General features: G+C 41.5%; 1 protein-coding gene across 1 annotated transcript in view; it reads left to right on the top strand.

Annotated features, from left to right (window-relative positions):
* The window catches only part of ankrd13b (ankyrin repeat domain 13B), a 41,431-nt gene that overhangs the window by 5,196 nt on the left and 22,575 nt on the right, over positions 1–13,660 (top strand). The window contains exon 2 of the mRNA XM_062386833.1: positions 12,035–12,170. Within this exon, the coding sequence (XP_062242817.1) occupies positions 12,035–12,170 (136 nt within the window). The remainder of the gene's footprint in view (positions 1–12,034; positions 12,171–13,660) is intronic.

The following is a 13,660-nucleotide window of genomic DNA, read 5'->3' as shown; positions in this document are numbered from 1 at the left end:
CAAACTAAAATAACAGGTGTGACTGGCGCCTAGGACCAGGATGTTGTTACAGCGTTTAACAATAGAAGAAGACAAATAAGCAGAAGGTGTTCATATGATTGGTTGTCTTTGCATCCTAATATGTAATGTTTAAATGTTCATTTTGTGACTCATAATTACATAAAAATATTACATTGGCAAATAAATTAATGAAATGAACTGGTTTAATTAATTTTCTCAATTCAAACAGAAAGCATTTCTAATGTTTTTTTAAAAAGAGTTGTACATTCACAGAACTGACAACGTCTTAGGTCCGCTTCCTAAAATAGAAGGTGCAACCAAAACTAAACTGATCAAATGTAAACAATACATCACAGACATGAAATTTCATTTGAACCATGTTCGGGTTGGAAACCCCCCCGAATTAAATGTATGCATCCCCATCTAGAGAGAGCAAAGACAAGAGGCAGATTCCTATTATGAGCCATGACAGGAAAAACAGAGGGAGTGTAGCAGAGGAAGACGTATATTTGAGCATAGTCCTTGTTGCAACAATATGTTTCAATACAGTGCATTGTTATATATTACCATGATATCGCATGATAGGCATTAGGATATCACAATATTACCATGGTGTTACAGCCCAAATAACAAAGGCAGTGTTGTGCGGCTAATGTTTGGTCTCTGGTGAATTTCAGAATCAGAATCAGAATAAGATTTTTTTTATTTGCCAAGTATATTTGCACATAGAGTGGTTGGTGCACTTCATTAAAACAACAATCTGACATAAAACAACAATATATAGTAAACAATAAGTTATGGAGAACAATAAGTTATGGACGTGCGGTGATAAGGTGCAGTGATTGGTTTCCCACTCTGCTGTGCAGGAACAGTATATCACTGACCTCTGAATTATGGGACTGCAAATAAAGGCAATCTACAGCCATCTCCATATTACAGGTTTTTAAAGTCTCCCTTTCCAAGAGAAATGATGAGACACGTTTAATTTCACCGTGTTCATGCATCCAATATCCGGCACTGTTTCTGATGGCACTCTTATTTCCTTCCTGCACAATAAAGCAGTGGACGGCTGGTGTGTGATGGTGCTGACAGTGTTAAAGACTTGTGTTAATGCAACGTGAGACTGTCTGTAGGCTTCAGTGTTTTCCCAATGACCCCTGAGCAGCATAACAGATTGCAAATTTGGATAAGTGACTGGATCAGATATTGTGCCAGGCTACAGTGGAAGAATTGTTTCAACGGATATCAATGTGACGACGCAGAGAGAGAGGAAACCGAAATCAAAAGAGTGGTCTTATAAATGCCAAAGACACACATCTGACCACAGAGGGAGCTGTCGTCGCCAGGCACTAAACTTGACCTCGCCTCCGGCGATTGGACAAGTGTGTTTGTTGATCCAGGATTTGAGAAGGAATAATTAGACACTTACACATGAAGTTCTGGAAATTGAACATTTATTGTATTCAATGAAATACTTACAGAGAGTCTCTGGGGTTCTGCCGGACACGTCACCAGGTTCAATGGATCATGTCGAGAAGAAGCTCTCCCACATCCTTAATCCACAGTATATATAATCAGACACAGGGTGCAGCACAGAGGCGGGTCTTTTTCTTTGAGGGAATTCAGTTATTGGCCAGATGTATACTGTTTCCTCAAAGTGCAGTTTTTTGCAAGCACATCACTTTCAACTGACCAGGTGTCCCACTACAGTGGCCTTGACCAACAGGGAGCCTGCTACATCGGAGAGACACAGATTAGACACAGAGGAGGATTTCATGTCTTTTTCTCAACACGTTTCATGAAACACCTCTTTGTATTAATTCTGGCATGAACTCTCTCTTTCCTGAGAACCTGTGCTTGTTGTGCAAACCCTGCGTCTGAGTCAAAAAGATAGACATCATCCCAAGAAAAGAAACAGTTGTAGCATAAGCATTATTGATTATCTAGATTATACAGCTAATATTTATTCACAGGATATAGGTAAAATATAGTCACAAGATACAGAGAAACATAGATATCTCAACAGAGCACAAAGAGAACGAGAAAAATAGGATGTAAAAATATGAGGTGAGATTTTATCCGTTTTGATATCTTTTCATCAGTCATAAAACTCATCGTGAAACCTGTCAGGAAACAAGATGTTTGTTAAGGAGAGAACTGGCAGCTGGAGAGAAACGGGAAAAGCAAGGGGGCAACATTCACTGTCACACCGCCCTGAGTGAGGTGTGGGCACAGACAAGGTGATGACAGGAGTGAACACAGAGAATAGAAGAGAGGAGGTGGGGAGGAAATAATGACAGGCTTTGACCATTAACAGGGATGGTCTTGGTTGCGCACAGACATCAAAACAGAGTGTGATTGAAACAGAACAGGGCCATGTAAGGAGTGATGGTCTATCTCAAGATAAAAGCAGGAAATGACACAAAGATGTCTGTTCTCTTTCTGCTTGTTCTCCTCCCTGTGTCTCTATGACTGACTGCAGCCCTCTCTTTTTCCATCGGTGCATGGTTTGATTATCATGCCCCCGGCAAGGTGCTAATACTGAATCAGCATTGTTAAATATTTTGCTTGGTTGCCAGCTTGAGGGAACAGAGCCAAAAATTAAGGCTCTCATGCTCTTTGCAGTCACTCTTGGCCTAAATCTTTACACAACCCATCTGCTCTCTGCTTGCACCTGTCTACTACAAACCTTTCTCCTCTTCCTGCTCCCCTCATCCTCTCAGCCTTCTGTGTCTTCAAATCACATTCCGCCACTGTCAAGTTTTCCTTATCCGTTTCACCTGGTGCCTTCCCTCCCTCATTACCTCCCCCACTCTCACCCCTCTCACCTTCCTTTGTGAAAAGAAATCCCAAGTCCTTATTGTTGGCATCTGTCCGTCAGGGCTGATGATGATTTGTGCTCAAGGCCGTCAATTTTTGTTGCAGCAGCAATCAGGGATATGCAGCCCTTCTCTAGAGAGGGAATCTCTTTTACTGTTGGCACAGATGAATGAAGAAGGTTCTGGCACTGAAGGGGGTGTTCCCGCTTGTAGTTTTACTCTGTCTTTTCTCCTGCAGTAAAAAGGTGTGTCCTTTGCCATGGTAAGCAGGATTTTGGAAGCCATGTGATGCAGCATATTTTTTATGTTTGGTACAGGGGTCCAGGCCAAGATTAAAGACTTTGCTGTCTGCCCTGGTGCGAGCTACAAATAATATAACATTGGCACTTCCCTTTTTCCTCAGAACTTTTCTGGTTGAAGGCAGAGAGAGAATACCAAATGCTTTGCATGGCTGATCTGCTTGGACTGTAGCTCAACCTTGCTCCTATGAGGAAGTGGTCCATGCTGCAGTTTTAATTAATAGTTGTTAGTAATTTGAAACTGGTGATTGCAGCCCAGTTTCCTTTCATTTTCGTGCAAGTTCCCCAGTCTAAAGTGACCAAGGCAATCGGGCAAGGATTCCTTTTAGCATCCTGCCTGGCATTGAATACCCTCGTTGAATGCTGGAGATGAGTGTAATGACCACGTCAAGCTCCTTGTAGAACTTGTCTTCTTATGCTGGTGGCAAGCAGAGAGTTGAGCTGTAGACACCACGCAGGGTTATCTTTACTGCAAAGCCCACACCATTGTCCCAGGTCTTGTTTGCACACTTGCCATGCTAGAAAAAGGTGTGGTTATGTTCACTCAGGGAAATGCTGTCAGCAAACTGTGTCTCTTGGAGAGCAGCAATGTCAACATGAAGTCTGTTAAACTCCGGTCAATGATGGCGGTCTTGTGGGAGTCTTCGATGTTGTTGAAGCTGTCTGAGAGCCCTGCACAGATGATCCTGATATTCCAGCTGCATATTCAAAGAACTGGTGTTTTCATTTTGGAGATGTCCTATTTTTAGCACTTCAAAGAAACAAGGAGATGTCACACAAGCTGGTTTAGTGTCAGATTTATTTAAGTTACTGAACGCTATTAATAGAAGGATAGAGAGTGAGCTTGAGACAAATAGACACTGTAATATGTGAGAGAAAAGTCTGATTTTTGTAGGCAAGAATAGAAATAGATAAATGCGTAATTGGAGAAACAAGATGCAAAACCAGGACCACCGTGAAATAAACACAATGCCATTAATAATTGCAGATGCAGCTGTTATCTCACAGACTATTATCCAAGTTAACAGTCTTTGGTTTTACTAATTCCCAGCGCAGTATTATTGATCCTTTGAAAGTCCTCACCTCTGTTGTGTTATTCTAATGCATCTCATCTCCCATTTCTCCGGTAGAGGTGAATGTGGTGGCAAGTTCGAGAGTTCCATGATAAAAAGACACAGAGGTCGACCTGTTCTAAAACATCCTTCAGCAGGATTGTTGTAGGATTTTTGTTGCACTTTGGTGTTGTTGTGGGGACATTATCTGCTGGGAGTGGGGATCCAGAATTCCTCAAATAGTTTCTTATTCAGATTTAATTATCAGGATTTAACATTTGAAAGCCCCCTTGACAAAAGCGTATCCAGGAAAAAAGGCATCCTCTTGCAACCACCACAGTGTGTCAGTCTTTAATAATAAAGGTGCGGCCATTAACCAAGAATTCGTGCAGAGAGTATATACATGAGACCCTTTGGGATCTTTCGGCATGTTTTTGGTCTCTGTTTTATCCATTTAAAATGGTGGTGGAGTCAAAGGCAACAGTGGGGTCAGAGTTTAATGCTTAATCAAGTCTTTATATTTTCAAATTTGATGTTGAGAATTACCCATCCATATGCTGACATTTCTAAATTCATGGATTTTTTCTTTCAGCTTTTCTCTTGGTTTCAAGGTGTCTCAGCATAACTGAGGCACTTAAATTTGTCCACTTGCCAAGTGCAAATACATGAAATAATGTCAATAAACACATTAAAAAAGTCAGTCCTGTCTGAAACACAACCATTTACCGGACCAAAGAAAGAGAGTGTCAGCTGTCGTGTTTCACTCCAATAGGCTACAGCTGCTACATCATGTGACTATGCTGTTTTAGACCGTATGAACTGCCTGCTTCATTCAAACAAAAGATTTTCTCTCTCGTCTGTGTGTGTGCTTGCTTCTTTGAGTGCGAGGAGATGGAATGAGTGCGCTCTCTGTCTCTCTGTCGGCCTGCATGCACATCTTTCCTGGTTTTTCAGTAAGGTCTGTCAGCTTCCTTCAACAAACAGGTGTCGGCACCTTGAGATAAACATCAGACTCTGACAAGTCCATCATCATCCTGTCCGCTTTCTCCATCTCGGCCTCTTCACGTCTGTGTATCTCTCTGCAGAGATTTGGGATGATAGTAAATTGACAGAGTGCAGTGAAACAGAGAAACATTAAATATGCTGGAATGTAGGTCAGCGTTTCACTTGCTGATTTGGTCCATTCGGTCTCATTTCCACTGCTCGAGTGTATGGTCCTCTAATGCACCTGCACAAGTGGAAATGAATCTCGGCTGCAGTGTTAAGATGAGCATGAGAAGTTGCAAGAGGTCTTGTCTTTCTTCTGCAGGACTATTGGCCCCATTTGTGCTTCTCACTATATCATCTGTGATGTAGGTTCTGTTCTGTCCTTTTATTTTCATAGTGGTGTCACATTGAAAAAGGATCAGGGCTTCATGGCAGCCGAGCGTTTGTCAAAGTCTCCTGTGGAAGGAGAAAGGAGACAGGGGGGAGGAAAAGTTATTTTTACATACTCCTCCCTCCCATTGCCACCCTCTGCTCCTTGGCTGGCAATGCACAAACATTTTAGGAAAGATGCAGTATGTGTATATGCGCAATTCAGTGTGTGTGTGTGTGTGTGTGTGTGTGCGTATGTAGTGTGCTGTTTGTATGAAAGATTGATGCCGGCCTAAGTACCTGCCAAGCTGCATCAGGCCTGGCACACACAGAGTGGGAGGTGACAGAAGGAGCAGAGGCCTATCAATAATGTACACTCCACTGAGCTCACTTTTGAGGGAGTGCAAGAAGGGATGGAACGAATGAATCTGAGGAAGGTGAGGGGACAGAAGAAAGAGTTTCACTATAAGACAGATATAGGTCAGCCTGAGAATGGGAGGAGTTATGCAACACAGACAGAGATTAATTTAAAAGGTAAATAAAGGTAAACAAAGAAATAACTAATATAGAGCAAGGATCGAGATCAGAGGTTCAGGTGTTGAAGAAGTTTTGTAGAAACTAACGTGGAAGGCCTAGAAGGATGGAGATTAGATAACCAGAGGCTGAAAAGGGAAAACATGACCACTGAGCTCCCATTAATTCACAATTGTAGACAAGATGCAGAGCTGCCAAAGATGAAAAGAGATCTTGTTATATATGCAATGTATAGAACTATATTCCCATGATAACAGAAAATGTCCTCTTATGACGAAACAGTATGACTGCTGATGAACACTGATATAATCCAATCTCTCTAATGTACAGTAAATAGGAAGCTGTAGTCTAGTTTAAACAAAGAAGATATAACATGTAGTTGATCTGTGCTGGTAGACGTTTGGAGACAGAAAAAAAATTGGAGACAGAATCAGGCTAGCTGCTCCTCAGGTTCTAGTCTTTGTGTCTCAATTCAGGGGCCGAATCCTTCATCAGACGTGTAGGCTGTCTCGAAGATAATGTTTACTGTCAGCTGTTCAGTTTACCACTTACATTTTATAATATATTCTTCTGACTTTTTTTTGTAGCCTGCTGCCGCAATTCCTTTTTGAAATACAGTTCAACGCAAAAGTGCAATGAATCATGTGATATGTTGGGCAGGGAAGGATCCACCTGATGGAGCCTCCGTTGCTCGTGGTGGGATGACACATTTATTTGGGGGCGGCTGTGGCTGACGGGTAGAGTAGTCATCCTTCAACCTGAAGGTCGGCAGTTCGATCCCCAGTCTGACCCATCTGCATGCCGAAGTGTCTTTGGGCAAGATGCTGAACCCTGAATGGCCCCCCCATAGAATAACAAAGTGCTGCGAATAGATGCACTGTATAAATGTGTGTGTGTGAATGGGTGAATGTAAAACTGTACTATAAAGCGCTTTGAGTTGTCATCAACACTAGAAAAGCGCTATATAAATACAAAAACATTTACCATTTATGAGTCAATCGGTCTTCGAATGAAGCATCTGAAAGGTGTACCCCCGAATTGATACACAGCTAAGCTAACTGTAGATTCATATTTAGTATGAGAATGGTTTCAGTTTTCTTTCCTAATGGGCAAATTAGTAATCCTGCAGTTTTGGATGATTAAAATAAGAACAGGCGGTACAACAAGTTTCCTCACATTCAGCGTGAAGCGATTAGTTCTTTGCCTCCACCTTCGAATTAGATTTAATTTGATTTCAGGCCCTGTTCTTTCTATCGTCTTCACTATCACTCACTGTATGAACAGCAGCTGCAGCAGTGTATCAGTGTATGCTCTTTATTAACGACATCACTGCTGTCCCATACCATCGCTCTTCACCTCCACCTCACTAACAAACACCTTGATGTTCCGCTTCCTCTTCTCGTCGCTTGATGCCGTGATTCACAGTGAAAACCTTGTGGTGAGCAGGAGAATTCAATATTCATGAGGTGCTTCGCATTGACCATTTATAGTTGAAAGTGGGCGTGTTGAGGGCGGAGTATGAGGCAGTTCCAGGTTCGAACGTTTCCAGGTGGACTGTGATTTATGAAGTGAACATTGCGTTCAGGTGTATGTGCGCAAGATTTATGAATCAGATTTCCCCCCATGCAAATGACAATTATGGCTTTTGTGCACATGTACACTTTTAGTATGAATCCCACGCACTGTTTAATAAATGAGGCCCCTGGTCACAAGCTGGGGTGTGATTAGCCCCAGCTGGGTCGCCTGGAAGAGGATGACTGATGTTACAAGACCAGAAACACCTGATGACTCTAGAAACATCACTGAAGGTGTGTCCAGAAGCATTAGCAGATGAACTAGCACAACAGTATTCTTTTTGTGTGTTCTTTTTGCTGTTGTGCGTCTTTTGCGTATTAGAAATGTCATCAACTTGCGGCACATTTTCTGCTGCATTCTCACATGGGCCCAGTCGGACATTCTGCCAGGGGGCTAGTAGGAAAAGTTGTTGAAAAGGTCTGGGGCAGCTGACACAGACATTTGTATTCTCACTGACGGCCGCTCAAGAAAACGTTAAGAGTTCCGTGTGTGTCTGGAACCAGCTTAACACAGGAGATACATTAGTTAGGGGAGAAGGGGAAGCACCTACCGAAGCTCCACTCCAGCTGATCATTCTCTTGTCACCCTGTCATGTTGTTACATATTGTACACTCAGTACCCTGTACTCTTCCCATACTGTCTTTCTCTATAACCCACCTTCATCAATAACCCCACAGCCGTCGGTCTGTAACTTTCCCTCACCACATACTGTATGTCTGTTTATATCCTCGCCTTTGTTACCATCCCTCTTCAATCCTCGCCTCTCAAGCTCCTTTTGTCTTTGTGCCATATTTCAACCGTTCACCCTCAGCTATATGTTCAGAACAATTTAAATTGAGCGCAGAACAGTGTTAAATTTGGCAGCTTTATTTGATTTAGTCTTAGTCCTAGTCTTTTGACGAAAATGCAAATTAGTTTTAGTCACATTTTATCCTTCTTAGTTTTAGTCTAGTTTTAGTCGACGAAAACGAATTACATTTTAGTCTAGTTTTACTCACATTTAATAGCCACATTAAACTCCTTTTCTATAAAAACATATAGCTGCAGCCTAATAGCTTAAAAATATATATTTAGTTTTAAATGTGAAAACAAAAAGGGAGAGCAGGTCAGACTGGAGGCGAACACAGAAACTGCAGCTCGGTACAAACCGGTGCGCTATCTGGGAGCGCACAGGCACACACACACACCCACACACACACACAGACTCACACGCCTGCTCCTGATACTTCATGACGGCATGATACGATGATGTTTTAAAAATTATTGTGACTTAGTCAACCACCAACATTTTCGTCTTGTCTCGTCTCGTCAACGAAAGTTAAAAATAGATTTAGTCATCGTTTTTATTTTCAAAGATCCGTTTTCGTTACGTCTTTGTCTCGTCTTCCTCATGGAAAAAAGTTCGTTAACGGATATTTTTCGTTATAGTTTTTGTCAACGAAATTAACACTGGCGCAGAACTGTAAAATAAGCTTTAACTGATAATCACAACATTACACACAGCCACTTGAAGGTTGGATGAAAATACGCTGTGAGACAGTGTAAGTATCTTAGAAAATACAGAAAAATGAAAGGAGAGCCAAGTAGCTCTTTTTTCACAGCCGTTCCTCGGTCTCATCATCCTTTCACAATCGGCTTGTTCCAGTTTCTGCTGCTCCCTTTTTTCTCCCTGTCATGTGCTTGCGACATATGAAATGGGTTTTGTTCCAACTTGTCATTTCAAATTGTGGTGGATATGTTGACGGAGGCTTCCTTTAAATATTCACTCTGTACTTTTAGGATTCTTCCTGTGACTTTTACAGTTGTTCACATATATGCTGCCAAAACAGGCTCTTGTGTCCATGTTGTGCATGCACGCATAAGCACACACAGCACTGAGACGTGGATTTGAAGGTTACACCTGGGCTTCATTCTCTCTGCAGTACACACAGATAAAGCTGACTGCTCACTTTCTTCCCCTTGCGTTGCTATAACGCTCCATCCCTCTATTCCCCAGCCTCCATGGCTCCTGAGGCTCCCTCGTATGTTGTTGTCTCCTCCAGCTCCCATCTCCTCCCATCTTTCTCTCTCTATCTCATTTCCTCGCCCCTCCCCATATCTTCCACAGCCACAATTGCAATCTGTCACTCTTTCCCCTTTCTCTCTCCATTGACACATCCACCTTTACGACTTACTTGTGGCTGACAGGCAGTTTACTTACAAATGTCTCTCACTCTGTCATTTTCACGGCCGCTTTTTAAAGCGCTGTGCAGAGCAGAGAGCTGTTAACCAAAGAGTCAGTGAGATAATACACCCATTAAGACACTGAAACCCTGGTATCATGTTCATATTATTGAGTTTTGCTGTACTAGACTCAATCAAGTACAAACATGTTAAGAGCATGTGAGTGTTCTCGTGTGTGTGAGTATTTTGTGTATCTTTGTGTCTGTATTTGCATTCACAAGCTCCTTTTTGTGTTGATGGTATCCCGTGTGGTTTTCCTCATTTCCTTTGCACGCGGAAACAGAAGGATGAGGTCACCATCATAATGTATCTGGCGAGGCTTTCTGTCTGTGTTCAGTATGTCAGAGCATGGCAGTGTTGGACAGTAGCAGCCCCTTATTCATATTATAGGATAATAAACACTGAGGACACTAAACTTTCAGGCCTGCTTACTTAGGTGAAACTTTTTGGTTTGTCCTGTTAACAGTTGCTTAAGGAGTGAATAGTTTTCCTCCCTCTCTTTGCTGCTTTGATTAAAGGATTTATGTGGATCAGTAAATGCACAGACCTTTCCCCTGTATTCACTTACTAAAAAAAACAGCCAACAGTAAGTGCTCTCTAATTTCTTGTCCTATAGGGATATCTTTCCACAGTTCTTAAGGTCTTTACTCAAGTGCAATCCATGCCTCTTATCTCCAAGAGTATTCCTTTATTAAAATTCAAGACTGTGACAGACTGACAGAGCTGACCATGGATCAGATGATTTTGAAGGAGCTCAGTGCAGAGAGGCGACTAAAAAACAGTGCACGAGCCTGAGGAATGGATGGAGAGAGGGATGGGCGTGATGACACGGTTACACTTGTTGGATTGCAGGAGTGTTGCTGATGGACATTATTGTGTCTGTATGCAGCAGAACAGGTGGCTGACAGTAACAATAACAAGTCCCTTTTACCAGTATGCCTGGACGTGCGCTCCGATAAATGTAAACAAGGATTCTCTGCACATGGAACAGTACTTTCCAAGATAATTAGATTGAAATCACTTAAATCTCTGTTTGCTTAATAAGAAGCTACGACTAGCTAATAGATCAGCTCATAGATAGAATATATTTGTCTGGCTGGCCGCAGGATAGGTCATAAACAATGCCTTGTTAATGGATGGGACAAAGTACAAAAAGTACACATTAAATACTTTTTTCTCAAAGATGGTTTCTGGCATTTTGGGCAGTTCTTATCACACTGATGTTTGTCCAAATGTTAATTTTTCTGGTAAGTTCATTAGGTACTTGAAACGTGGAAAGGGCCTCACGATTGGTCAAGCATGTTTATTGAAAGGATCTCGCTACAGACACGAACGCAGCATACAATCTTCAAGAAAGCAAATTAGTGTTTATTTAAAGATGAATAACAGTATTTTGATTCAACAAACATATTGCAGGAAACAACATTTTGCATACACAACTTTTCTGAAACGTGGCTTGACTCACCCTTTCTTCATTTGTCTGTTTCAGTGCTGCACGAAATTACATCAATAAGTTGCTTCTCTGAGCATCTAAAATTATCTGTAGCTGTCTACCATCTGTCTGAGACGGCTTTAAAAGCCGACCGCTGTAATTCTGTTTAATTCAGTGCATTAAAGCAGTGATATGATTGATGTGAGAGATTAACACTGTAATATGGCTGACAAGCTAGGTCTTGTTGACATACTTCGAAATGCAGAGTGGAGATATAAGCATTAATTGTGCTTTTGTTCAGCAACATGTTTGTCATAAAGCTTCAAAGTGTATTTACTGCCTGCCTAAATTCGATCTACCTTCACTGAAGTGCATCTCAGTCTTTAAGCCCTGCAGACACAAGGCTTCATAAACAGCTCTGGGTGCAGAGGCCTGTTTAAGAGAGCACATATATGCTGCCTGTGTGAAGCTACGCCCATTCTACCCTGCCCAGAAAATAAGTGGGGTGCAGCAACCAGCCATGTAGTGTCAGATCAGTCAGCACGTGTCGCTATCTCTCGTTCCGTCATTCTGTCGTCATCATCACACCTATTTTCATTTTTTTCTAGCTATCCCTCTTACTAAAGAAATTATACACAATAACCCCTATTTACCCTAATTTCTTTTTTCTCCGCTCAATCCCCTCCTTAATTCTCTTACCTACTGCAAACATTCCTACCCTCTTTTTCCTCCACTTCCATCTAGCCTGATTTAGAGTATCTGGACCCTCGTGGTCGGACTCCTCTCCACCTGGCTGTCACACTGGGCCAGCTGGAATGCACCAGGGTCTTGCTGCAGAATGGAGCTGACGTCAGCAAAGAAAACCGCAATGGATGGACTGGTGAGTGTGTGTGCATGTGAGTGCGTAAGTGTGCATGTGTTGTCCAGGTATTACTCGTGTTTTTGGACATTTAACACATTTTTACAGTCACATTATGTGGACTTGTCTTCCTTATGGACTAAAACCGAGTCACCATAAAGTAAATCAGGAAATCATGAAGGCAATAATAAGGGATAGGCAAGTAGTAACTACAGATAAGATTAAAGAAAGTCTCCAGGATATTTAATTTATTTAATGTAATGAACTTTGGAGTCATGGAGAGACCACAAGTTGTGTGTGCTCAGGATACATTGGCTTGTGTGTGTTTCACAAAAGAGGAGCTTGATGTTGCATTTTATTCAATAATATGTTTGTAATATTTGTAATAAAGTAATTACGAAACAGCTGTAATTAAGGTAAATTATGAGACCAGTGGAGATTAATGATAATGGTTAAAATTATGACCACATAATCTTTGACCTCATTTGGAGGATAATACACTTAAGGATTTACACAGATAAAAGTGATCTCAAATCTGTGCCATCCTCCCGACAGAAACAACAAATACATCTCCCACAGTCTGGCCCAGAAGTTTGTCGTTCTTATAGTGTTTTTATATAAAGAAAGTCTTGATTTGTTATGATTTGAGATAGTGACAGGAAAGGTGACAGAGGAGCAGTGACAGGAGAAGGTTTTAAGGGTTTAATATAAGAACTCCCGTGAATCAATACAGAAAATAAACTCAGAGTACCAGGTCCTGAGAGAGGAGAAAACCTTTTGGATTTACTTCAATCCGTTTGAGTGAGTGTGTTGACAGAGAGATGCAGGAGACCAGACACGTGTCAGGAGTTGGAGGTTGAGGAAAAGAGTGAGGGTCATTAAAGATGATTGTTCCTTCTGTCATTGCTGGACATGATCAATATTTACCTTTCCTTTACAAAGGGGGGGGGGGGGGGGCGATGAGCAGCAAACATCACGTTTGTTGGACAGTGAAAATATCTAAAAGAAGAAACCCATTGGAAGGACAGTATATGCCAAACATGGCCTTTGCAGTAACCCAGTGGAAACCCTGATCACAAATGACCTGAAATGATGCCCTCTAGGTCACAATAAAAGGACTATAAAAATATATGATGTATGATATCATATGCAAAATAGTCACCTGTAAGGTTTCACACTGGCTGTATTTTGCTATTGGCACGGATGAGATTGGCACCCAAGTGATTCCGATTGGTTTAAGAAAATGGCTCTTCTGTGGTGGCTCTGTGCTATGTAGTGTGGAGTTGGGTCTGGCAATGAGACTCTGAGCATGAAATCAATTCAGATTTTACCCTTGAAATTATATTGTTTGGTACAAGAGTCCAATATGCCACCTTCATTTATATAGATTTGTTTTCACTCTCTATTAAATAACTTAACTTGGCCATAAGGATTTTTTTTTATTTCAATTGTATTAGATTATATTACGTTTATATTACTGGATTATACCTACCCACTATTTCCATAAACGT

This window comes from Platichthys flesus, chromosome 4, assembly GCF_949316205.1.
Source record: "Platichthys flesus chromosome 4, fPlaFle2.1, whole genome shotgun sequence".
NCBI classification, from domain to species: domain Eukaryota; kingdom Metazoa; phylum Chordata; class Actinopteri; order Pleuronectiformes; family Pleuronectidae; genus Platichthys; species Platichthys flesus.
The sequence above is the reverse complement of the archived record's forward strand: the minus strand, read 5'-3'. Positions and strand labels throughout refer to the sequence as shown.